At 38.4% G+C, this 27,496-nt stretch overlaps 2 protein-coding genes and 1 long non-coding RNA gene across 13 annotated transcripts; all 3 read left to right on the top strand.

The window, feature by feature from the left end:
* The first annotated feature begins 867 nt into the window (after window positions 1–867).
* LOC103975788 (probable ADP-ribosylation factor GTPase-activating protein AGD14) lies at window positions 868–10,774 on the top strand. Of its 10 annotated transcripts, none has more exons than XM_009390873.3 (16): window positions 868–1,094; window positions 1,174–1,402; window positions 1,563–1,624; window positions 2,972–3,059; window positions 3,134–3,195; window positions 3,275–3,371; window positions 3,496–3,840; window positions 4,043–4,555; window positions 4,693–4,833; window positions 4,911–5,021; window positions 8,963–9,040; window positions 9,832–9,961; window positions 10,033–10,058; window positions 10,154–10,250; window positions 10,338–10,425; window positions 10,538–10,774. In XM_009390873.3, the coding sequence occupies exons 2-16, from the start codon at window positions 1,307–1,309 to the stop codon at window positions 10,575–10,577; spliced, it is 1,974 nt and encodes a 657-aa protein (XP_009389148.2). In that variant the 5' UTR covers window positions 868–1,094; window positions 1,174–1,306; the 3' UTR covers window positions 10,578–10,774. The 10 variants fall into 10 exon arrangements, 7 of the variants coding, with proteins under 7 accessions (XP_009389148.2, XP_009389147.2, XP_009389146.2 ...); XM_009390872.3 differs by having other exon boundaries at window positions 874–1,094; window positions 3,496–3,939; window positions 10,154–10,238; XM_009390871.3 differs by having other exon boundaries at window positions 875–1,094; window positions 3,496–3,939.
* Window positions 10,775–14,566: 3,792 nt separating this feature from the next.
* On the top strand, window positions 14,567–15,330 carry LOC135630850 (uncharacterized). Its single transcript, XR_010494158.1, has 4 exons — window positions 14,567–14,650; window positions 14,724–15,016; window positions 15,114–15,164; window positions 15,263–15,330. It is a non-coding gene; the product is annotated as an uncharacterized LOC135630850 (long non-coding RNA).
* Window positions 15,331–20,638: 5,308 nt separating this feature from the next.
* On the top strand, window positions 20,639–25,334 carry LOC103975789 (protein ETHYLENE-INSENSITIVE 3-like 1a). 2 transcript variants are annotated; one of them, XM_009390876.3, is made up of 2 exons: window positions 20,639–20,937; window positions 23,031–25,334. In XM_009390876.3, the coding sequence occupies exon 2, from the start codon at window positions 23,141–23,143 to the stop codon at window positions 24,953–24,955; it is 1,815 nt and encodes a 604-aa protein (XP_009389151.2). In that variant the 5' UTR covers window positions 20,639–20,937; window positions 23,031–23,140; the 3' UTR covers window positions 24,956–25,334. The 2 variants fall into 2 exon arrangements, with proteins under 2 accessions (XP_009389151.2, XP_009389152.2); XM_009390877.3 differs by having other exon boundaries at window positions 20,642–20,937; window positions 23,077–25,334.
* Window positions 25,335–27,496: the final 2,162 nt, after the last annotated feature.

The raw sequence follows: 27,496 nt of genomic DNA, 5'->3' as shown, positions 1-27,496 counted from the left end.
CATCCACATTCATATAATTTAAACGACACATTATTAGCATCTGCGTGCTCCTTTTAAAGGAAGTTACGAACTCAACAAACTAAACCAATACCCTCACAGCCAAACTAGATTCATCATCGCTTGGATTCTTCGCAGCGATCGAAATCGCATTCATGGAGCACCACTCTCGATGCCACCGACAGCTACGGCGAGAGAGGAAGGCGGTGGTGGCGGGACGAGGCAGCTGTCAGAGCCAGGATGAGGGTTTGGGGGCGCGCGTGGGCGTCGAGAATGGGTCGGACTTTGCTTTGTTTCAGTTCTTTAGCTTGGCACTGAAGGGCACTTAACTTGCATCATTACTCTTCTGTCACTATCTCCACAATAACAATGTTCCATTGTTTTGGGTTACGCAGAAAGATCCCATGCCTTGGCGACAACAGGGACCATACTAGCCTCCCATCGTACACACTGCACGTTGCCGCTGTCACAGAATTCAATTGCGGACCGCACATGACAGAAGGCGGTTCTCGCCGGATCTTCCGGTCGTTGCTCAGCTCGTAACGACAATGGCGGCATCGAGCTTTTATGGGGTCTCGTGATTAAAACGATCGGTTCCCGTCACCCCAACCGGTACCCAACCTCCGTTTTCCCCCAGAAAAAAAAAAAAAACCAAATTAAATTTTCTTGTAAATACTAAATTTATGTATTTTAATTAAAAATCTAAACGTCATCGACCGGTTTGAATCTGATCGCCGTGCCGTCGTACCACCCATCGATCAGAACACTCACCGGCAGTAACTGTAAAAACCCCGGTCACCCTCTTCGTCGCCTCCTTTCGTGACGATGGCGAAGACACCAACAAAGAAACGACCACAATGACTATTAACACAGTTCATTCTATTCTTCTAAGCCACCGGTTTCCTCCACCTTGCGGTTTCCATTTGTTCGGCCCGGCTTCCCTTGTAGCTATTAATACCCATCCTTTTCCTACTGCACTGCTATTATTGTTGTCATTATTGTTGGCGATCGCCCAAATCTCGCTTCCGCTCCCACTCGCAGCCCTTCCGACTGCCGGAATCCCCCAAAGCATCGCTCCCTCTTGGTCGATCTTGATGGTACTTCTCTCTCTATTTCCTCTCTAAATCTCTGGAGTTCCTCACGCGAAACGCAAGTTGTGATTTGCTCGTCTTTCAGCTCGCTTTTGGCCGAGATCCGCAGATCGGAGGCGCTGGATTCGCAGTCTGCTTAGGAGGCTAGGTTTTATTATCCTTGGAGCTAACTGGAACGGGACGTCGGAGTCGCTGGGTTCTTGTTGAATTAGGAGAGGATGAGTAGCAAGAAGCAGGACGAGAGGAATGAGAAGATCATCAGAGGTCTCCTCAAGCTTCCTCCCAACAGGAAGTGCATCAACTGCAACAGTCTGGTGAGATTCCTCTCTGAAACTCCCTTGTTTGGGTAAATATCCGTCATCAGATTGTTTACGCTTTTATGACTCTTTGATTTCTTCTTGTGCGATTTGATATTCTCCTTTTCGTATGACTATATGGTGCTGATATGGTTGGTTTGCTTTGCTCTTGGTGCAGGGTCCACAGTACGTTTGCGTCAATTTTTGGACTTTCATCTGCGTGACTTGCAGCGGAATACAGTGAGTGACTGATTGATTTTCTTTAGCATGTGATATTGCGGCCTTCTTGCATTAGCATAGTGTTTTCCATCAGTCAAATCGACGAGTTTGACTTTACTTTTGGAAGATGGAACTTCAACTCTGTGTCCATTCGTAACACTAGTTATTTGACAGCTGAAACCTAAAGAAGGATAGTGTGGTCGCTGCAAAAGTCCGTTATTTCCTGACCCCTGGATTAAAATTTTAATTTGCTTCACAGCCATTGTGGTTTCTTTCTGCTCAATGGATAACATTTGAGATAGGAAGAAACATTTGGACTTTTGTTCTTCATGCTCAATGTCTGATGTTGTAGTGGACTCATAAAGGATTTGGGTGTTCTTTTGTACTTTCCCATAAGGCAGCCCCAAAAATGATTTTGCTAATCTTTACCTCTCATTGGTAGCCTGTTGACTATCCTCTGGGTATTCTTTTGTGATTTGACTTTCTTAGCATTGGTATCTAGGGTCAATAATTCTAATAGGGTTTTTCATGTTGGTACCAGTTACCAAATTATACTGAATAATTTTTGAGTAATGGGTATCGGGAAAGTAATACGAGCAAAGTGGGAACAGCCCAGAGTAAACGGCAAGATTGAAAAAAAAAAGTGAAGACCTGGAGTAAAGGAGAAGAAGAGCAACAGCTATTGTGGTTTATACGTAGCAGAGATGATAACAGTAGGAAATAGTAGTATAAAAAATTATAGAGGAAGTAAGAGGAAATGGAGAATAATGGTTGACAGGCAGATTTTACTCAATTGTCACATACAATAACCACATTAGGCTATACCCTTTATTAAAAGACATCTCCTACACCGTTATCAAAAGACCATCCATGTTCCTAGGACTCTTTAAGACACTTATGATTGGAAAAGATCAACTGGGTAGACATTAATGTAGATTATCCAAACATAACTAGAAGAAGGAATACTTGAACTTGTCTTACAGCAGTGTTCTCTTAGATCCCATATTTTTAAAACTTCATGCACTGGACTATCAAATATACATGACCGGCTGCTTTGGACAATCTATCATGTTTCAACAATTAGAAGACTAAATATGGATCTTGAGTATACAGAATTTCTCATTATCTCACATCCATCATGAGACTTATCATGAGAGTTTGTGGGGTTTACTTGAACACCTATTACTAGGGACATAAACTGGCTTAGCTGCATATTTTTCTTATTGATATCAAGATATTGATTGTATTGCGGTTGGAGCTTCTTGGATGATTGATATTTTGGGTATTTAATATTATTAAGAGATAGCTACTTGAGTTCTCACATTTTCTTTTCTGGCATTTTATATATAATTTTTATTTACCATACAGTCGTGAGTTTACTCACCGTGTGAAATCGATATCTATGGCAAAATTTACTTCTCAAGAAGTTGAGGCTCTACAAAAAGGAGGCAATCAGGTAACCAGAAAAATTCAATGTAATACATCAGAAATAGGCTATGCAAAAATTTCATGTAAAATTTTCTGGCGCAGCGTGCCAGAGAGATATTCTTGAAGGATTGGGATACAGAAAAAATGAGGTTGCCTAGTAGCAGGTAAATAATAGAACTTTATTGCCATGCTCTTGTTTTTAGTGTGCTTGAAGTTTCATGGACTTTCGGATACATATTACAGCAACCTTGATAAGTTGAGAGAATTCATCAAATATGTTTATGTGGAAAAGAAGTATGCTGGTGGGATATCCTCTGACAAGCCACCAAGAGACATGCAGGTATACTCCAAAGATATCTTATTGTTTTTGAAATTTAAATTATGATGCTTATTATATTTGTCATTTAGCAGTTTTTTAGTTCTTTTAATATTGTATTTATTTTTTGTCCTTGTACTCTGGGTAGACCCACAAGAACCATGAAGATCACAGGAGAGCCAGTTCTTATCATTCCTTCTCACAGAGCCCACCTTATGATGGTCAATATGAAGAAAGATGCAATGGCAAAATGTCTGGGATGCTGGCAAGAAAACCTGGTTCAGATCGTAGTCTGTATGAAGGCAAGATTTCCAGCTTCATGTTCAGTCCAGGTCACCAAGCAAAGCAGTTGTATGAGGATAGATTTGCTAACGAGACTCCTAATTCAAGGAATTCAGACTACTCCATTACTAGTGGAGGAGGTTCATCTATATTTTATGGCCAGTCACCAAATCTGCAGGACACTGATAATAGCAGTCCTCCTTTACATCAAGTAAGAAATATTTTGATTGAAGATACACGACCCTCAGTGTCGAATACATATGCTGATGCAAATATCAAGAAGAATTTTAATGGGTTCCCACATTCACAGGTCTATTATACATAAGTTATTCACTAATTAGTCAACTTATTTCTTTGGTGATGTGACTACATGAGTGATGGATATATAATGTTTTTTTTCTCTCTTTGTCCAGAGGACTGCATCATCAAGTAGCTTCGGATCCTTTGACAGTAACTCTGCATCTTTGACACCATCTAGTTCAAGTAACATAATTGATCTTGTTCTCGAGTCAGAGAACTCATCTCCAGTCAAGCATCCAGATATAGCTGTAACTCCCTCTGTGATGCAAGACTCTGCTCCTACACATGCCAGGAGTCAGGATCTTTTTGGTCTACCAGTTATGAAACAACCAATTCCTTCTTCCAATTCATTTACAGATGTATTTGCTGTTAACCATCAACGTTTGTCTCCTGTCCCTTCAGAAGAAAAAGAATTGACCAAATCATTCTCTGATAGTGTGGGGTGGGCCACATTTGACTTACCTTCTCAAGCAAATCCTGCTTCTGAACAGAAGGACCCTACTTCTGTGGTTTCTCAGGCTATAAAGCATCAATTTCCACAAAATGCAGATCAGGACCTTTTTTTGCTTTTTGCTGACCAGCATAGTGAAATTATACCATCATCAGAAACAGATAAAAGTTCTCAGGTGAGGAATGTGGCAACCATTTTTCTATATTATTAGTTCCCAGGTCAATGATGTTTCACAGATTCTACCTCAATATCATCCATGATGCTCAATTAGATTTTTTTTTCTTTTTTCTTTGTCATGTTTTTGGTTTGCAGACCTGGGATGCATTTGGTTTTTCTGATGGAAATTTTCAGCAAACATCATCTGACAAACTATTGCAGACCAATGAAGCAAAAGTTCTGGTGCACAATCCTCCTGCAACTGGGGTTCTATATTCCAGTTTACAATATCAAGAGGTACTTTTTCAATTATGATGTTGCACAAGTTTCTTGTGCTCATCAGCATTATATGCTTATCTTCTGAAATATTGAAGGTACCTGTCGAGGTTGGTTCACAAAATTTCAGCACAGATGAATTTTCGGCTCTTAATGTACCATATGATGGCTCATCTGGATCTTCATTTTTCTCAGTTCCATTCTTGAAGGTTTGTCTTTTATATTTATTCTGAATGATCTGTGAAGTTGTTAACAAAGACTTAGCATCGTTGAGGCAGAAAGGGATTTTCTAGTTCAATGTCATTCATGTGTTTAGCAAGGTTATGTAATGATAATATACATATGAAATAATGTCCATTTCAGTAGAAGAGAGGAGAAAAGATAGGGTTCGTCTTATCAATCCGTAAGGGTGTACCTATATGGTACGCACTGATCTATACCATGTGTCGATATGGCGGCACGTACCGACGATACATAAAAATGGCTAAAAATAGCTCAAGAAATTTCTGAAAAATGAAAAAAAGTTAGATTAGGATTTTTAAGTTGAAAATAAATATAAATTTAGTATAATTTTAGCAAAAATAATCTAAGTTTAAAAAGAATAGTGATATCTTTTTTGGACTTTGAGGAGTAACTTTATGATATGTTTCGGACCATTCTTCCATTGATATTAAATTATCTACAAAGAAATGATTTGAATTGTTAGATTATTTTTTAAATAATTTAATGGTAAGATTCAAATGAATCAAATAATCAATTGATGGATATACTTGGTTCTACCACTATAAAGAACGACAAGACTCCATGGGTGGTGAATTAGGGTCCTTGATCTTATATATTTGTATATCAATTTGATATGTTTGTCGGACCCAATTCTGAAATTGATCCCACTACATAGTATACTAATATACCGTATACCGTTGGTGCATCAATGTCGAAACTTTTACTTTTACCACTAATTTGTTGCTCCGTATCATTAGATCGATCATCGTATTGTTGCTCAATTAATAATGACCAACTATTACTGTACTGTTGTTAATCTTAAATTTCTTTGTAATACAATGGCTGTGAATATGATGAGCTTCGCTTTGTGTCCATGTCGTGTTGGTTCTGTCATATTTGCTCAAAATCATCTACTACCTTTCCCTTATGTGTATAAGCTTGACTAGTATCTTGTCGAGTTCCATGATCTGAATCTTGGATGACATGTATAAAATATTATTTTTCGGTCTATACACCACTCTCAAATTATATAGACAGGATCATTGACTCCCTGACGTCGCCACCATCATCAATCAAGACACTGTTGTCCATGTTGCTGCTATGTCTCTGGACCGAGCGAGTTGCTGAATGCGATTGAGAAGGTGTCTCAATGCCCGACTTGATTCTTTCCAACGATGCAGCCGATACTAGTGCCTTCCCTTTTGCCTTTGTACGTTGGGCGGACGACTATGATGGTTGGGTGTATTTAGTTCCTAGAGTAGTCTAACTCGATGGTGTTCAGCTCCTTCCGTCATGTTCTGACCAAGGGGGATCTTCCTCCTGCTATGGATGTTTAAGAGAGTTGAAAAGTTTGAAAGAGTGAAATGAATTGAAAGAGAGAGGAGGAAAGGGTTTAGAAACTCTTTCCTTTTATTCTAACGGTCAAATTGACTATTTGAAATAGGACAATCTCAGCCCTTGATTGGTATCGGTCAAAATTTGATCGTTACCAACTGTTACAGGTCGGTAACGATCGGTTTTTGATCTTTTTGATCGGTACAGACCTCGTATCACCCGATACGGGGCCATGTAACCTGTATCGCCCGGTATGGGGCGGTTCATGTACCGATCTGACGAGTGGTACACTACGTACGACAAACCTTGAGAAAAGAGTTTAACTTTTTTATTGATGTATATGCCATTAGATTTAGAATTTAGTTGGGCATGATAGTGTGATCTAATGGGAAGAGAATTTTGAGTGAGTATACATTGTACTGACATGGGCAATTTATGCATCACTAACATAAATGAGTGGTGCCAAGCCCTTCATTATGGTCCACAAAAGGTATAGACACTAGACTAGATCTTCTGGTTGTGAAGTGCTTTCCTTGTTTTCTTCTGTATTTTGTTTGCCATTTTTGGTTTGCCTCCATGCAACTTTATAGTTCTTTCGTGTATCTTTTCCTTATTCATACACCCTTGAAAACAAAGTCTAGCCCCTGCATGTACCTTGAAGGTGCTGTTGCCCACCTGAGCAACCTCATCTCTTTCCTTGTTGGCTCTTCTAGCATAGCTTAGTTGCACTGCTACTGCATCCACTGCTGGCAGCTAGATTGAACAAATTCTTGTTTATATAGGGATTTATTTAAAGTCATACAATAATTAGCCTGCTGGTTTAGATGATGGAAGAGTGAGTATGACATTAAAAAATATAATTTGCTGAAGATCTTGTGATCAGGCGACAAGCTGTCCTTTTCTTTGGCAGATTTATGCCCCTCAAAGTGATGGAATTGGAACAAAAGAAAAGAACTTCCATTCCTGTGATGGACAAGTCTTTTAGTCAATTGTACTTATTTTGGAGGGTTTTCACTAACATTTTGACTGTATTTACTCTGTATGATTATGAATTCAGTGTTGCTTCTGTTGAAAATAGAAATCCAAATTTGTTATTGCAACAACTTTTGCATCAGAACTTGGTTGTTCACACCCTAATTCTATATAGATACCTTATTATATGTTGTACAATTTGAGTTGAAGACATGGTCAACCAGATTGGATTTCCAAATCATTATACATAAGCAATGGGCATTTAGGAGTCAGGAGATATAATTAAACTACCTTGTGTAAAGCTTTTTGGTACTGCAATGTTTTCTTCACATTACTTTAAGGTAAGAAGTGGAATCTTCAAACTTTTTAGTGTATTTAATCCTTTGCAGATAAGCAGACCAAGTGCTTGACCAAGGATGAAATTTGAGAAGTTGTTGGTACTTGATTTTTCTGATCAATTGGCTACACCAATTTTTTCTTGCCATGCTCTACTTACAGCAACATCCATAGGCAATCCTATCATCCTCCTCAGTGTCTGTCACTAAAGTACCTAATATTATACGTTTTTTAAAACTTTTGTATCCATTATAATCACAAGGTATATGTGATGCAACAGATTAAGTAGGTCTATCTTTGTAAAGAGAGTCTGAATTTTTGTATCTTGAGAAATGAAAAGAGTTTAGCCATGAGGTTTTTTTTGTAAAAGAGATTGAAACATTTAGGTTTTGATGTGTCAGTTTGTCTTTTACTTATTTATTTATTGTTTGTGTTGCTTCCATTATCCTCTTCTTTTTAACCACCTTTGTGTTATTGTGATTTACAACTGGCTGAATAATGCAAGACTAATTATATGTAAATTAATAATGAAAGACTTTGACCTAATGAAAGACTAATTAATTTTATGTAAATTAATAATGCATGATAATGACATCCAAATTTTAATGTATTTCGTCTTTAAATTGTGTTTTATAAGCCATCATGTTTGGCATCTTGTTTTAGTTAGACTTCATCTCCTCACAGCTTGTGCCTAGGCTCAAGAGACATTGGAATGTGAGTGTGCTATCAGATATATTAAGCAATTATTGTCCTGGAGGAAGTATGCAACTGGAAATTTGTATGACAACTAGACATCCTCCAAAGAGCAGTCAGATAAATTCATAGAACTTTCTGTTTGATCCATAATGTTGTTTGCTAATCAGTTCATAACTTGCATTCAGAGTGTGTTTTGTGGTACATCCCATTTGACATAGCCTTGTGCAAGGCTTGGTAATGCTAGGGCTAATGACTTGCAAGGCCTGGCATGGTGCAGTACAGCATGCAATATGTACCATACCAGGCCAGGTTTCACACATGCTTTAATTGGATAATTGGGTGATGATTGATAATTCCTGGAACAGTATGATGTCAGTATATGTGAAGCAGAGGAGGTTGTTTGATCCCTTCTGCAGCAATTGTTGTTAGGAAATATATGATGACTGTACTGCTAAGATTTGAGTTTCTTCTTCAATGAGTAACTGTCTATTCTGTAGTGTATATTGGTTGTTCCTTGAAGGTTTGTATATAACGATAGCATGTATCAAAATGCATTCGTCTTACATGAGAATCCATTTGTTCTTTGCAGGGAGGGACTACTCAAGAACAGAAATCAACAAATCCATTTGATCTTCCATATGATTCAGATGTAGACACAGATAATTTGGTATTCAGCAATTAGAAATTACATTGAAATTTATGTGATAATTCCTGTTCTGATGTAGCCTTTTGTTTGTGGTTTTTTAGAACACTTAAGATCTTGCTTTGGTCCGGAAAGTTTGAATTCAAAAGTTTAGTCAGAAGGAAGATAGTTTTATTTTTCTGTTAAAAGGCAGAAAAATCTAAAGAAAACAGAATTGTTTAGCAAGCAGTTTTTCTTTTTGCATGGTTTAATTGAGTTTGAAATCTACAAGAGTACCTAATAGGCAAAAAAAAATTTTCTTTTCCTGCGCCTTTCAGTTATAATACAGTATGAGTTGACGACTATCATAACATTTGATGACATTTAGATTCAGTTAGAAAAGAATGGTAGTTACTTGCTTTGATATTTCACTGTAGTTGTTTTAACTTATGCACTAAAATCTCTTATACTATAGTGTATCATTTGTCATAGTAACATTAGTTTGGCTGGTAGCTTATTAGTAGGAACAGGGGGTTCATTTTCAGAACTAAAAGAAAAATAATTATGATGGAGTCTTGAATCGAAATCGAGAAGCATGGTCTTCATTGATTGAAACCATGTAGCATCCAAAACTCATTTAAAAAATGCAAATGAACTCATCTTGTTCAACAAAATATGATCCTAGGTCATTTCAATAAAGTAACCAAACAATTTATCTTGATCTAGAGTTGTTGGATGGATGCATAAAAAAACTATCCATATTTCTAAATATGAAGCATCAGTTTTACTGAATCACTGATAGGATACTGGTTCAAGTGTGTTGCTTTTCTTTGCAGTTTCCAGACATGCACTCATTGCAAGCTGCATTGCCAAATCAACTTTTGCCTACAAATTTACTTGGTGGACAGCCCCAAACATGGTTTTCACAGAATTCAGTTGCAGCTTGCGTTATGCCTGTACCTCAAGGTAAAGCGTTCAGTGAGTCCATCGATTATATATCATCACACTGTTAAAAGTGTTTGATTCTTCTGTTTCAGGAAGCCTAGCATACAATGCAGGGCAGGTACCAAGCTCTCAATTGCAGTAGGCTGTGTTGAATACCTTTGTCCTGCATTTTTGGCAGTTGGTATGTATTCTAAATATTGTTGGTATAACCAGGGACTTAACTTCACAAGGTCCTGTTGCATCCTTTGGTGGAAACCCTTTTGCTTAGAGAACTGCTCGATCAGTTTGTCTGCCAAGGGTATACCTACTGGTGGGATTCGACATGTTTATACGTTGCATCATAGCCTGTAATCGAGGGCTCATGTACTGATATTCCCTTCTGAACCTTGTGCTACAGCCACATCTGGAGGGTTATACAACATATGCAATCTGGCATGTTTCGTATATATATGTGCTGGCTTGAAAGATTTACCGAGTGGAAATAGGTAAGTTTTATGGACTTAAGGAGATGATATTTTGGGTATATGTTTGATATCTGCTCGAACAATGTTAACTGTTTTGTGGTTGCATGTTGTTTGTTCCTTTTATTGGCCTCAGATTTATCAGAGCTTTGGCAATTATGTTAACCTGGTACTAGGGGTTTAAAGAACTGTTGATGCTTTAACCCGATTTGCTGCAACTAGTTAATTGTACCATATTTATTTGTTGAGATCTTGTCATTCCAGAAGAGTGTTTGTAATTCGTTTGTTTATCTTTCGTTAGTATGACGTTCTCAGATGTAACATTGACTTTGCCGCTTGCTTTTGTGTTTAAAGAACGTGATAGTTGAGACTCTGTTCCGTAGATTCTAGGTTCAGTTTTAGGCAATTATTAATAGCCTTTGTTCATATTTACTTGTTCGAATCTCAGATACATTTTTATGTTGCCCTCTTGTCAAACTAATCAATCATTTCATAAGATCAATCACTTGTTTGCATAGATTAGTGATAATAGAATGTAAAAGCTGGATCTCATTTTAGAGAGATCACGACAAGGCCGACAAAGGACCTCTAGACTGACAACGTGACATCTCAGGCCCGAACAAGGTGACCCCACGACCTTCGTGTTGTACGACACCGTACAAGTTGGCGTCGAACACTACAAAGCTGTCCTGGAAAACTCAGAATGGCTTCGCACGACGGGACCCCTATGGGTCGATTGGCACTCGTTCGTAGGAAAGAACCCATCTTGCTCGGTGTCATACAAGTTGGCATTGAACGTCACAGAGTCGTTCCGCAAAGCTTGGAGCAACGTCGAACACCACAGAGTTGCTCCACAAAACTCGAAACAACGTCGCACGATGCCAACCCATACAGGTCGATCGGTGCACGTTCGTAGGGTACAAACTATCATCTTGAGGAGTTGATAGTCATTAAAGGATCATGTATAATCGATCACTCTTTCGTAGGTATAAAAGTCAACCCTCTAACCAATGGGAGGAGACTTTCAATTCACTCTTATTCCATTCAATTCTAACTTAAGTTTCGGAAGGGTCGAGTTGAGAAATCTTCTTCTTAACCTTCACCTAAGTACGGTGGTCGACAATGAAGAAGCAGGAGACTAGGCCTGCAACTCAATCTGACCCGACGCTAATTTCCGTCACTCGAGTCTATGCGTGGGCAACCTTGCACATCGGGGATCGGACAAAGTCACTCTCGACTATGGCGTAAGGGTTCACCGGCACATGATCGAGGAAAATTAAGCTTAGTATTTCGTCGCACGAATTTATATGTGCTGCTCAGTTGGCTTTTGGTCTCCACAAATGGAGTATGCTTCAGTTTCTTCCATGTTCGCAGTTCCAGTTTTGTCTCTGTTCAGCTGGCTCTAGGTCTCCACAATTGTAGTATGCTTTAGTTTCTTCCTCTACGCATGCTTTGGTCTCTCTACTCGTTCCTTCTCGACATTTCCTCCAACCCACTTAGCCTGCGCGATGGTTGTCGCTCCTTTATTCTTAATGATACCACAAGTGCATGTTTTATGCAGTCTGGTATTTGGATGGGTCAATTATATATTATATTTTATAGTTAATTATTTTTAATATCTAAATTTTTATATTTTAAAAAATTATATTGATATTTTTATAATTATGAAAGTAGAACAGATCAATTTATTCTAACGCTATCCGTTTTATCAATAAATATATAAAATATAAAAATAAAAAATAAAAAATAATTTTAATTTTTCAGTTTGTGATGGCGGATGATGTCGGTGGTGATAGACGATAGCATCGTTGGGAGTCACAGGTGGTTGTTGTGGACGAGAAGAGCGACGACAAGAGATAAGGATTGCTTTACATATATGTCAACATTGATGTAATTGTCAAGTGATCTTTTTGTCATTTTGCATCTGCATCGACGTCGACGTAGTTGTCAAGCGATGAAAGAGTCGTTGATATAGATGTTGAGTGACTCTTTCATTGCTGGGCAATTGTGACAACATCGATACAAATTCAAAGTAGCGAAAGGATCTCTTGATAATTACATCAACATCGATGTAGATGCAGAGCAGTCCTCCCCTTCATCGTCGCTCTTCTCATCCATAACAGTCACTCATGGCCTCCAGTAGTATCGTCCGTCATTTACTACCACCAACGTCATTCGTCACAATCAATTGAAACGTTAAAATTATCTTTTTTGACTTTTATTTTTATATTTTTATTGATAAAACTAACGACGTTCTCAGATCTGAATGTTTTATTTTCGTTAACTATAAAAATATTAATATAATTTTTTAAAATATAAAGATCAAAATATTAAAGATAACTAACTCCATGTGTTATATATATATATATATATATATCCATTTGGATCACCCCAAATGTCTATTTCATGTACGTGCCCACCCGCATTAGATGCCGTTCGCTCAATCCCAGCCTTCCCTGTTGCTGACAAATCAAATGGACGGGCATCCGATCGCTCCACGTCTCTGCCGCGGCCTTCTACGTTTCTCGGAATCATGCGTCATCTACTTATACATCGAATGTTATATACTCACGCGTACGTCAGGAACTGAGTAACGATGTTCTTGCTCGAGAGGCAAGACGCGCACGGGAACAGCAAGAGAAAACCCTCCTTGAACCTCTCGAGATGCAGACCCCTCCCTCCCTCTCGACACCGCGGTCACACATGACGCAGAGGCAGTGAAAGGGGTTGGGTTCTGATCCAGATTCGATTTCTCCCCGATGGGGTCCTCCGCTAGCCACGTTGCCGCCCCGCCCCCGCTTGCTCCTCCCGCCGTCGGCCTGGCGGTGGCCCTCCCACCGAAGCAGGATGAGAGGACCGAGCCCCAGAAGGTTGACTGGTTGAATCTCCCCTGTCCCGTTCCGTTCGAGGAGATCCAGCGAGAGGCGTTGAGTGAGTCTCGACGCGTTTGCTTTTGACACTTGGTTCTTGTTCTTCCCTTTTATGTTATCGTTGTTTTCCTGTAAATAACTCTGTTCTTGATAGCTAAAGAACTTCTTTTTGTTCCTTCTTTAGTTCAAAAATCGGTGAATAAATTGCATGTTCTTTCATCATAAAGCTGCGATCTTAATAAATTCTTTAATTTAAGCGTACGTCGCATCTTAATCTAACAAGTGAATTCTTGAAGTTTACTTCCGCCTTCTTCTAAGATGATAAGATTACTTGTTTTTGTTACCTCAATCTTTGCGGCGATACACATTATTGTTTTGGATACATATCTTGTACGTTTGATGTGCGTCTGCAAGATGTGTACTCTTTAAATTGCTTAATAATAAGTCCTGAATGTTACTGAAGAAAGGTCAAAGATGTTTTTTTTGCTGTTAAATACATACCATCTCATGAAAAGTAAATGTGGTATCTCACACAATCTCATAAAGAGCAAATATGCTTTTGTATAGGCAGCTACAATCTATGATTGTGTGGTAATTGGCTTTCACTTAGAAACCTACTAGAATAATTAGCTAATGAAATGTATTGTTTTACTAAAGAAAAGAACCTTTCCTAAACATGAATCTAAATGTATATATCAAAAATCATAATTTACAAAAACATATTTTCTTTAATATCTATCTTGTATAAGTAGCTAAAACAGTAACATTTATCCCACAGATAAACAAGATTGAGTCATATTCTAGGCATCAAAGTATAGGAACATATTAGACATCATTGCCCATTACATCAAAGTTATTTTGTTATAAATGTGATTTATAACATAATATCTAGACCATCTTATCTCTAGGGATTATGCCTCAATGTTATAGATTCACTTTAAATGTATGACAAGTCTGAAGTCTCAATGGAGATTTTTAAATGTATCAACTAGAAACCCAAGACTCTTCTTGGAACATATATTTCATGCCTACCGTTTCAGATCCTTGTACAAGGAACCATGTATCAACATATATTTCCATTTAGATGATTTCTCTTCAACTGAAACATTCAAAGTAGACTTTAACAAGAGATTTTTAAACACTTGAATTTTCTGTTAAGAGGATGGGTGTTTTTGAACCACCAGGTTGAGAACAAACTGATCCTAATACTAAAAAAGAAATGTGAAAACAAAAGGCAGGTTTGAAGAGGATTCTGCTAATTCAGTTTCTGAATATATCTGTCCAATGTTTTCTACAGTGTCCTTGAAACCAGAGCTTTTCGAGGGATTGAGGTTTGATTTTACAAAAGGGATAAATCAGAAATTTTCACTCAGCCACAGGTAGTTTAATCAAAATTTTGTGGTTTTTTTTGGTGTTGCAATTGTAATTTTTAACCAAAAGACTTTTCCACAGCGTTTTCATGGGCTCTATGGAAATGGAAGTTCCATCACAGTCTTCTGACACAATCAAAGTTCCTACTGCACATTACGAATTTGGCGCCAACTTTCTCGATCCAAAGGTTGGTTGGCTGATTTGTTTTTTTTTTTTTTTTGAAGTAGCTACTTGGTGTAAATGTCTCTTTGATGGATACTTATGAGGCAGTTATATAGTTGATACTTGTTGGAAGAGTAATGACTGATGGAAGACTAAATGCACGAGTAAAATGTGATCTGATCGATAACCTCACTTTGAAGATAAATGCTCAGGTGCCTAATGGTTTGAATCATTTAGAGGGAAGTACTTTTTCTTCCCTTTTGTTGTCATACTTGCTGATCATTTGCTATATATGCTGTGTTTTGCCAGCTCACAAATGAACCACATTTCTCACAGGGAATGTTTAGCTTTGATTACAAGGTCAGTATTTCACAAAATTCTCTTAGTTCTGAGCATTTTTTTTCTTTTAGTTTTACAAATATTCATGGCTTTACCTTCACAACGTCCTGCATTTACAGGGAAAGGATTTCAGGACTCAGTTTCAAATAGGGAATAATGCCTTCTATGGTGCCAATTGTATCCAGGTAACCTATTTTTGTAGTTTTTCAGGTTTTGAGTGTGTGTTGGTGAATTGCTTGACAGTTAACATCACATTTTGTTGGTATGGAGGACCCCTTTCCTATGTTATTGACATATTTGCACATACTCGATTGTTTCCCATCAGTTACTATCATCATTTATTGTGTTTCTTGTTTATGCTGTATTTCTTGGTTATACTGTACATTTTTTGTTATACTTAATATGGTTAGAGTTGCTTCATCATGAATGATTATCTTTGGCTACACTGGGCAGCACATTGTCCAATAAATTGCTAGAAGTGACAATGTTAGTTTTGCACTAAAATTCTGATCTATGGTGAACATACAAGAAAAGGTTTTGGTTGATGCCCTAAGCCATATTCCATCACCGCATTTGTTCCATTGGAAGCAATGTCTACATGCCAGTGCAATATTTGTGACCCCAGTGAACAGAAATGTTTCATAATTAGCTACTTATTCTATATATATAGGTTCATTCAGTAAATGAGTTTTCTATGAGAAAATGTTTCATATGCATGTAACCATGGTAAGACTGCTTCATGTAGTTGATACAAGCTACGTGAAGCATCAATATTTGAGTTTTCTTACCTCCAAGTAAGCCAGTACTTTGAATATCGTCTCATCCTTGCTCAATTCTCAGGTGGAATTAGAAGTAACAATGGGGATATACCGATCAGAGACATCAAAGAAAAATTTGTTTGTTTGCATCATTAAAGACCTGCTCAAACAGTTTACTGGAAATGAGAGCTTGGGCTTCCTCTCATTGACATTAAGGTGCAATAACTGTGATGATGACATACAGCTTCGGCTCCTCATCACACAACTTCCTATTGCACTTATTTGGCATTCTGACCAAATGCCTTTTTCTGTTACTTCTGCAGAATGTTTCACCATATCTATCCTTGGGTGGCGAAATCTTTTGGCTTGGTCATCAGAGGAAGTCTGTTATTGGTTTTACTGCTCGGTACAATACAGATAATATGGTAAATTCTCTCTTCTCTCTCTCTCTCTCTCTCACTCCCACCACCCTCGTCATTCTTCTCTTCAATAGGATAAGTCTGCTGAAGGTTTTGGCAGCATTTATGTTTGCAGTATCTCACTGTTCTGACATTTTTATTTCTTTAGTTTGATTTTCCTGCATTACTTTTTCTACATTTATTTGTACCAGCTTTCTGAATGTTCCATCGCAAAGTTTGGACATTTAATTGGCATAGCCTACAGTTCCTTTGATGATTTACTTTATGACGAGTCTGTGCCACCAGTGACGTTAACCTATTACCTATTTCTAGACATATGGCAGCCTGATGGTTGCTTTATTGACTTCCTGTCTTTGTTCACGAATATCTGCATCTTAAGAAGCCTCTTCTTTTGGGGTGTAGGATACTGCTTAAATCAAAATTTCTCTGGAAGATGTATGAGATCTGGCCTTGATGCTACAGACAATGAAAACGATCTAAAGCACCCCTTCTATTTGTAAAATCAATCTGCTAGTCCAGCACACTATGAAGGTATATTGTAGTCATATGTGGCCTTTGATTGCCCTTTGTACTTTCTTTGGAAAAGTGTTAGACGCTAGTGCTTGGAGGTAATGTCATATATAAGGCTTCACAGGCATCATTAGGCTGTGAAGCTTCCAAATCAATGTAAGTTTCTTTTTTCTCTCTTTTCTGAGGCATGAACTGGTGTGAGGTTCATCAACCCCTATCTGGTTCCTAGGATCCTGAGGGTAGCTACCCTGCTGTTATCTTTTTTGTTTTTTTTCTAACACTTTCTGATCTGTATATTTACTGCATAACTTGCTGCAAAACTGAATCAGTCGGTGCTAATTATAAGCCAAAATCTAGCGTTTACGACCACTTATGAATTTCTCACCAGTCGATCTTTGTTTCTTTGGATGATAATTCATAGTAGTTGACAGACTTGGTCTTCAAAATTCTCTTCCATGTCTATGCTGCAGGATGTTCTATTGGTTCCTTTTTCTCTACACTTCCATGACCGTGTAATTGGTATCCATTACTCTGAACTTCATTGTTCATTTACACTAGAGTAGCAGGACCTATTTTCCAAAAGCCAGCGAGGGGGACGACCCCACTGGCTCGAGTATTGCTTAAGTTTCTTTATTACTCATTTTCTCGTCTTTATCAAAATATACTTGATAACTGTACTTCGAAGGTGTTCATTTATATGTTTCTCAATGTGTTTTATGTTGATTAATGCCAGGTTGACAGCTTGTTGAATAATTTATGCAGGTTGCAACAGGGCAAGTTGCAAGCACTGGAATTGTTGCACTTAGCTATGTTCAGAAAGTATTTGAGAAGGTGAGGGATCTCAAAATTCGAAAGGAACTTCTATTCATGCTTTATGTCTGTGCATGCAGTTATAAATCTTATCACTTGCAGGTCTCTCTTGCATCTGATTTCATGTACAATCACTTGACACAAGATGTCACCTCAAGTTTTGGTTATGATTACGTTCTTCGACCTGTAAATTTCTCTGTTCTATTCTATCTGCTGCTTTCAGGTAATTAATCCAATCATTGCCTTAGATGGGCTTTACTTGGTCCAGTTTATATACATTTAGTAAATATCTAATTTCTGTACCCCAAGAATATATACCGTTACACATTCTGGTTTTGCAAGTTATGTAATGGCTTTATGTGCAATATGCTGAATTCTGCCTACTAAATTTCCACATGCATGTAAATATTCAATCCATGTTAATGAATGTTTGTGCAGTGTCGCTTGAGGGGAAAACTAGATTCCAACAGTGTTATCGCTGCCTTTTTGGAGGAGCGACTTAATATGGGTGTTAATTTTATTCTTTCCGCAGAGGTGAGTAGAGCGTTTACCATGGATGGCTTCTTACAATACTTAAGTTAATTGTACTCTTTATCTTTATCTAATTTCTAATCATGGTTAATGAGAGGAGACGGATCATTTGAATTTTCTGGATCTTAGCAGATAAATATGCATAAAAGAATTATCTGCATCTGAAACCAATGCTTGATTTATCACTATCAATCCCATTCTCTTATGATTGCCGCACTGCAGGTTGATCACCAAAAGAAAGGATTACAAATTTGGGTTTGGTATGACTGTGGGAGAGCGAAGTTTCTCGTGTAATTTCTTCCGGAGATGGAATAACTGGTGATCTGGAACTTTCTTGCCTGGCTGCCTCAGCCTACAATGATCCATGTCTCATAATTTATGGCTGCCAATCTCTCATGTATGCTGAAGCTTCGAAGAAAGAAAGGTACTTTTATATTTGTACTTATATGAGTTGGATTTGAACAAGTTCGATTTTTTCGGTAGCCATTCAGCCATGTGTTTCTCGATCACCATGATTCTTTCTCACTGATGCAACGGTATCTGTAACAAGCTTTCCTTGTCACTTCTCTTTTGCAAGAAATATTATGATGAAACATAAATTATGTTAGAGAAAAAGATTAGATATGGAGTGAAAGATATGTGAAAGTGATCAACATCATAATTTTTTTTTCTTTATATGAATTAAATAAGATATAATTTAATACTAAATATATTATAAATAATCTAATAGTTCAGGCTAGTCAGATTAGTAATAGAATACTAAGAAATCACAAGATAAGATTTATATAGAAAAAGAGAAAAAAACTATAAAATAATAGGATTTCAGAGTTCACGCTTTCTAGATTAATCAAAGAATATTAAATATGATATGAAATGTAGAAACTTAGATGAGTTTCAAGAAACCAGGAGAAAAAATAAATCAAAAGAAGAAATATCAAAGAGCATAATATATCTAGATCAGTGTATCAGAAGATCATGGCAATCAGAAATAATTATTGAATCTCTCTTTTTCTTTTGTTTTTTTCATGTGACTCACCTTTGGTTTTTTTTCTCATCTAACTCATACAAATAATATAAGAATTAAAGATTTTAATTAATATTTGTATGTTTCACCACTCAAGTGATGGATGGGATCACCCATCAAATAATCGTGCTATTGGTCGTCATATCATGGTTGTTTATAGTTTTATGCTTGAGCTTTTCTATTCTATTAATCACCTTTTATTGTGGTCGGATATTGATTTCAATATCTCGTTGGATGGATATAATATCAAGAATATCAGGTGATATATGAATTTGTCTCATCTGGTGTGTGGTCGAAAACTAACAAAATTCGATATTAATCCTCAGGAACAAAAGTTGACCTCAAAAAGTGTGGTTGAAGGGGAAGAGTAACTTAGGACCTCAACCAGAGTTCCCGACGATAAGAAACTGCCAAATAGGGTGAACGTGGACACATTTGGATTTGCTTCCCATGCACGTGAGAATCTGATGGGGAATTATCCCTCGATACTCTGTGTTAGATGATATCCTTAGCATCTCTGATGATTCATCTTCCAGTTTATGAACTTTGATTGATGCTGGATTTTACTGATAGTTTTACACCTCCTTATATGCTCTTCTCTTTGCCAGAAAGCTTTTAATTTAGGTTGCTTCAGCCGTTAAATAATGAAGATTTAGGCTTCCTTATATGTTAGAGTAGTAGTAATGTTATGTTTCTTAGTGAAAATAGTTGTTATTTTAATATTTAGAATGCATGCTACGTTTCTAACTTTTTCCTCCAATGGCGAGGCAGGTAGGGGAGCGGGTACATCTAACCGGGTAGATTTGCATCCTTTTTTTTTTTAATTCATAAAACATTTTTTCTTCTTTTTATTATTAGAAAAAGGACCGGCCGAAGAGATAAGGATGACGGGGCTTCGTCTAAAATGCGCCGCGCGGCGCACGATAGCGACCCACGTGCACGATTGCAGACCCTCTTCGTCATCGCCGGCGCACGACAAACGCGCCACGCTACCGTCCAAGGAGCCGGACGACGGGGAGCCCCGGCGGACGCTACGGTGATCCGGACGTCGCGGGGGAGTCAGAGTCACGCGGGTTCCGAAGCACCGTTGCACCGTTTAGGACGCGTGCCTTCCCTTCCCCGTTGACCGCTTTTGGCGAAAGTTGGCATTTTTAACCTCTTCACGGAGGTAAAAGTATATAACCAGGTACTTCACGTGGTGATTGGATTTATGGTGCAGGCAAATGGAGTCAATTTATTGCTGATTTGTCTCGGGTAGATACGGCTCATGAATCATGTGGGCTAAAGCCTAAAGCCATGCGAAGTTTAGGATGTTGTTGTGTTCTGATGGTCGGTACGATCCGCCAGTTTGAGGATTTTTGCATGATATTAGTTTTCAGATTTTTGGATCATTATTTTACCATCTAGTCTTTTCCCATGACTGTAGATGACCCCGCCACACCGGCCAGATAGAGCCAAAGCAGAGGGAGGTAATAATAGAGGTCGCGGCTGCTGCAAGCGAGAGAAGAGACCACCTCCCCCTCTTGTTACTCTTCTTTCTTTAATCCTTTCTCTCTTTCTCTCTGATTTCCGAGCAACCCTTATCATTTCGTTGTACTCGTCTCCCTTCCTGTCTTTGTTCTCTGCTCTCTGTGAAGGTCGAAGTTTTCTGGGGGATCACCACCCGCGCACCGTCTTGTAGATGCGCAGAAGCGGCACTTGGGTTGGAACCAAACCTTTTAACGTGGACGGAAGATAAAAAGGTGCGATTTTTCCGCTTCCTGTTCTCTAAAGCTCTCTCCTTTTCTGTTTCTGTTGTGGTGAATCTGTGGTTCTTCTCTGCTTGAGTTCGGTGCTCTTCCCAAGTCTCGGATTCATTTGTTTGTTCTTATGTTGCTTCTTGTTGCTTTTACGGCTTGTTTGAAGCTCTTTGGTGGATCGGCGGTTGGGGTTTTGGAGGGCACTTTCTTTAGCCATTAGCCTTCACTTTTCCCCCTTTCGACTTTCTCTTGTTTTATGGTCTTTATTCTTGCCTGTAAGAAAAAGGATGGATTTTCGGCGGGTTGGCTCTCAACCTTCTGTTGCCGGGGAAATGAAGTCGAGGAAGATTGAACTAGTGTCGGGATCTGCTCTCTCTCTCTCTCTCTCTTGTTTCCTAAATTGTTTCCATAGTCTGTCGTTTAATTGCATGGATTCTGGTTCATTTTCGATCGATAAGCTCCATCTCTCCGTTCTGTGGCTTCTATAAGATCTGATCTTGTCAAAATCTTGTCTGACCGACCTCGGGATGCTTTGTTTTTCCTTCTTTCGTTCGTTATTATCGTTAATTATATTCATATTATGTTGGATTCGATGATTTTAAGATATCTGGTGACAAATTCAGCTTCTGTTGCACGCTGAAATGAAGAAATTGTTTGGATATTGTGAATCTAAAATCCAACTAGCGCTTTGCCCCTTGGGAAATCTGTTTCTCTACTTTTATCTTTTAGTATGATATGAGTTACAGTTTAATTCACTTTCTTTGCACCTCTTCTCTTCCGTTCACGTTGGATCTGGTATGACTGCCGGTTATTAGTGCACACTAAAGAGGTTCTTTGTTTCTTGTTTAAAATCTCAATTTGGTTCAATTTACTGATTGTTGAGCGTGGACCAAATGGAAGTACAGAACATGGATTGCTTAAGGGACAGAGCAGCGTTTTTTCATTTGCTCTTTTGGTTTTGTTTAGGGGGCTTTTGCTTCTGAGTGATTCTTGTTCTTGTTGCATGGTTTGAGAACTTGATTGTTCTTGGTGTTACTTTTACTGTCTGTGTAGATTTTAGGAAAATCATTCAATTAGTCTTTTGAAATTTCATAATATCCTTTCATAATCTGCAAATGATTGTGTCATATCTTTAGGTATCACTATTCTGAAAGAAATGATAAACGTATGCTTTGATTCCATTTGGCTGAAATTTTACTGGGGATGTTGATAATTGTAATGTTGCTTTTCTGTCGGGCAGAAAGTATATATATCATAATTGTTTCATTGTAGCAAACGTGTAAACTTTGGTGACTTTTAACTTTTCTACTTAGGCTGCATCGTGCATTTATGTAAAGAGAGCTGTTTTCCGTTGTCTATAACTTTGCTGCAAATCTTTTTATTATGTTTTATGATGTGCTATGCTAGCTGATGTTGATTATTTGGACCATTTATACTTCTCATTTAAGAGAAATGCAATGGGAATCCATGGAATACACATTTTAGAAGTTCATCTATTCTTGGCAGATGTACAAAGGCAGCCAGTGCAGGTTACCATCAGTCCAGGGTCCAGGGTTAGTTAATATTACATAGATTTGCCTGTAAAGCAAGGAGGTTGTTCTTGACAAACATGACTGTGTGATGTGATTTCTTTCATCCTAAATGTAAAATAGATCTATGTTGACACATGATTTTTTAACACATCCTATGACTATGGCTTAAAGCAAGGCGATTATTGTAATTTATATATGTGTATGCATGCATTTATATGTTAATAATTGTGTATGTGTATATAAATATGTCTTCTTGTCGAAGACTCAGTTGTTGCACTCCTATTTGTTTGTCTTTTTGGTGATGGACTCAATGTTGCATGCCTGATTTACGTTACTTGTGGAATATGTTTTTACTTGATTTTTCACTTTATATTTAATACATGCATATTGTAATGATGTAAATAGAATGTCTTTTAAAACAGTTCACCATATTTGCATTAATACTTCTTGTTGTATTTCTCTTTTGTCATTCATAAAGGATATTCTAGCAAATAATAGTTTTATGGAAGCATGTATGTAATTATCAAATTAGTGATATTCTTAAAGTAATTCCAAACTTTTCAGGCACAGCATCATATGTTTATAAATGCCTGAGTTCTTTGAACTGCAGGCGAACATTGAATCTATTCTATAATCAGGGAATATAGATTCTCTTTCTTGTGCTCCTTGTAACTATGGGGGGGCTATTAGTTGAAGACATGGTGTATCCTGGTGGCCCAAATTACGTGCAAAATTTCACCTCCAGTGATGACAGGAAAGACCATTATGGTGGCTTCTATCAGCATCAGATGGGCGAATGCATGATGGGAGTGGGAGATCTGGTTGACCTGCCACCAGAAAAATTTGCTGAGGCTGCTGATGAAGAGAGCGATGAGGATATTGACATAGAAGAACTTGAACGACGTATGTGGAGGGACCGGATGCGACTTAAGCGCTTAAAGGAACAGCATCAGAACAAAAACAAGGAGCAGGGTGATGCGTCTAAGCAATATCAATCCCTCGAACAGGCCCGCCGGAAGAAGATGTCTCGGGCACAGGACGGAATTCTCAAGTACATGCTGAAAATGATGGAGGTCTGCAATGCTCAGGGCTTTGTCTATGGTATAATTCCAGAGAAAGGCAAACCTGTCAGTGGTGCTTCTGATAATCTCAGGGGTTGGTGGAAAGAAAAGGTCAGGTTTGATCGTAATGGACCTGTTGCTATAGCCAAGTACCAGGCTGATAATGTGATCGCTGGTTGTAGCAGTGATTTCAGCTCTGGAACTGCAAGTCCTCATTCATTGCACGAACTTCAGGACACAACATTGGGTTCCCTCCTGTCAGCTCTTATGCAGCACTGTGATCCACCACAGCGGCGGTTTCCCCTTGAGAAAGGAATCCCACCACCATGGTGGCCTACTGGGAGAGAGGAGTGGTGGCCTCAGCTAGCCATTCCAAGCGAACAAGGTCTGCCTCCATACAAGAAGCCACACGATCTGAAGAAGGCTTGGAAGGTCAGCGTCTTGACAGCTGTAATCAAGCATATGTCTCCTGACATTGAGAAGATCCGCAGGCTTGTTAGGCAGTCCAAATGCCTTCAAGACAAGATGACTGCCAAGGAGAGCGCAACTTGGCTTGCTGTTGTTAAGCAGGAAGAGGACATGTTCATGAAGCTGCATCCAGATGCATGCCTACCCCCATCCTCCGGGGGTGGTGTCATGGGAGACTTCTCCTTCAACAGCAACAGCAGCGAGTACAATGTTGAAGGTGTTGATGAAAGCAAAAGTGAGGATGTGGATTATAAGCTGGATGCTGACAGCAATGCTTTTAACTTTGGAGCTTGTTATGGGAATGGGAAATTCATTAGATCTCCAATGAAGGAAGAGACTGACATGGAAATCATTCAGAAGAGAACTGCTGCGGAGTCTGAACTGGTGATAAACCAGCGGGTCTATACCTGTGATAATGTGGTATGCCCACACAATGATATCCGTCATGGATTTCCTGATAGGAATGCGAGAAACAGTCACCAATACTTCTGTAAGTATCAGAAAACTCATCCTCCAGGTATTGGGATGACGAACAACAGCTTCCACGTGACCAAGAACAAGCCTTCAATTATGCCTTTGCCATTGAATAGTCAGCCAAATCCAGTTAATATCTCTGACTTGGGTATTCCTTCTGATGGGCAAAAATCAATTGATGTGCTAATGAACTTCTATGATAACAATATAAATGGTGGCAAGAACATGGACTTGGGAGGTGTGACCATGTTGGAAGAAGTTGGTGATCTCTTTGAAGAAGTTACCAGCTTCGTGGAGCAAGCACAGTACAGGCAGGAGAGCATAGTGCCATTTGAGCAAGAATTTAATAACCAGCCTCTCGAGGTGAGTGGGGACTTCAGTATAGGGTCTGGCTTTAGCATGCCTGTAATGAATTCCTCAGATGCTATGCATGGGAGGATTGAGCATTCTTTGCAGAACCAAGATGGATTCAATTGGTTCTACTGAAAGGAATGGATACGAACTCAGGTTAGATGATTCAGGAGCGTGCTGAATCATGTGTCAAAATGATGAGATCATTTCAGCAACAGTGGAATAGATCTTTGGGTGAAGGTGATCTTCTTGTATGATATATGCAATCTTCCTTTTCTTTTATCATGTCACAAATATTAGTATGCAGAGTGTGCTCCCAAGATAATTCTTGTGAGATGCTCCAGTGTAGCATTACATAAGAGACTTGGTTAGGACTTGGAAATATAAAGTGTGGGGTTTGTATTAGTTTTAGTTACCAATGGATGAGTGCTTTCATCCAATCTACTTAATAGATATCTGCTGTTTAGACACTCTTATGTTTGTACTTGCAATATGATTTTGCATTGTTCAGATATCTGTGGCTTATTTAGCTTGTGTATTGTTATTTGAACTTTTGGTTTTCTTTGTATTAGCTTCAGAAATTTCTGTTATTTTTACTATAGGCAGTGACTGAATATTTGTTTTGTTGAGGTGGAAATAGTGCAGTGAAATATCCTGATGCTATCTAGACTTCTACCTGTATGCCATTTATCTATCAGCTTGCAACTGTTAGTTTTTCTATTCACCTATTCTCCTTTATTATCTGTTTCTTCAAGATTATTGCCTATGTAACATCAGCAAATTCCCATTTGGCTTACATGTGTCTTGATGCAGCACCTTCACCCGTTGCTTAGAAAATATCCTTTTCCTTGATATTCAACTCTTGATTGTCTGTAGTTGAGAAAATTTTGGATGAGGCATCGTCTGTTTCTTGGAGATTATTGTGTATGTAACATCAGCAAATTCCTGTTTGGCTTATGAACTTGGCAGCTTCTATATATCCTTGTCTTGATGCACAATACCTTCATCCTATGCTTAGAAAATTTATTTTTCCTTGTGATGTTCAACTCTTGATTGTCTGTAGTTGAGAAAATCTTGAATGAGTTATTGAATCTGTGATCTATTTCAATTCATGACCTGTCACATCTTGCCATCTATCTAGTGCCTTATCACTTGAATTTTTGCAAGGACAATTTAGGGAGATTTGACTGCTAAAACTACCAAAGACTTGCCAACCATCATATTGGGTTGCTATTTCCTGGTCACAGGTACCTAACTCACCTTTTGTGGATGCTTTCTATCTCATCCCACTTATCCACTTGTGATTCTTCACATGCTTGTAGTTGAAAGCCAAAAAGTCTTTGATTCAAGATAGGGACTTAATCCACACCATAGTCGCATGCTAGGAAAAGTTGCTTGTGATGATATACAAAAGGCTGGTAATCATTAAGAGGAACATAGTGGTACATCAATTGTGTAAGAGGGATTTTTGGTGAAGGTGATGAAGAAGCTCTCCCAGCATTCAAGTTGAATATATGGTTGTGTAGTGGTGACCTCACTAGTAATTCAATGAGTTCTAAACATAGGTTACACAAGGCTGATGAACTCAGAAATGGCTACTAATCAGATTGTTCTGGTCATCAGCAGGTATCAAGGAGCACATATAGGGAAGAAGGTGTCCTTTGGGTGTTCAGAAATGATAAATCACTTGATTGGGGGACTGAAGTGTGGTCCATTGTCAGATCAAAAGATAACTTGACTGAGCCACAAAGGGACAGAGCAAGATGTTACTTTTGGACTTTGCTTGAATGGTCAAACTGGCATAAAGATCATGTGCCTAATTGTATTGGTGATGCTTCACACAATATCAGTGTGTTCTTCATACTTTGAAGAATAATAATGCATGTCGTCTGTGCTTCAGGTTGGTGATAATTCCTTGTTAAGAAAATAGTGGTAGCTTCCTTCAACAAAAACACACCATTTTGAAATCTTTGAGAAAAATATCTCCATGCAAACCTACATGGAAGAAACAAAGAGGTTCCCAAAAGAAAACATTATTGTGAGTGGCAATGACACACACAAAGCAATCTCATGGTTCAAAGGATGTTGGCCCTTGGGATACCTTACATGCCTCCAGCTTCCTATGATAACAACTCTATCACCACTTCCTCCTCAACTACATAGATTTCTCTATCATTAGTGCTGCAGCACAAGCCCCTTTCTGCATCCCTGGACCTACTGCTGCTCTCTATCAATGTTGGTTCAGCTCATGATGACTAGGGACTTCATATTATTGTCTGCAAATGATTCGAGGAACACTTTTTCTTCTTTCTAACCAGTCTGGAAATGAGATCATTCAACATCAGCAACTAGGTTTCAACTAATGTCTCATTTCTGAACAGATCTGGTCTCAGCCTGCACGATATTTCTGTGCTTGATATCATAAAGCTTCGCAAGCAACCAGTTGTTAGGCTTGCAAGCTCAAGATTCTTTTCACTCTATGATGGACACCTTCTGCCTACCAAAGTGGAAGATATGATTGAAGACCACAAGTACTTGCATCAACAATATGCAATAGAAGCTTGTTTATCTTTTCTAGCCAGAGTATTTTCATCTCTCTCTCAAATATTTTTCCATGGCAGTGAGGAGTTTGCTGCAGGAAAGAAAGGAACAGTATTGGAAGCACTCACTGATCAT

The sequence above is a fragment of the Musa acuminata genome, chromosome BXJ3-2 (genome assembly GCF_036884655.1).
Source record: "Musa acuminata AAA Group cultivar baxijiao chromosome BXJ3-2, Cavendish_Baxijiao_AAA, whole genome shotgun sequence".
In the NCBI taxonomy this organism is placed as follows: Eukaryota; Viridiplantae; Streptophyta; class Magnoliopsida; order Zingiberales; family Musaceae; genus Musa; species Musa acuminata.
The sequence above is the reverse complement of the archived record's forward strand: the minus strand, read 5'-3'. Positions and strand labels throughout refer to the sequence as shown.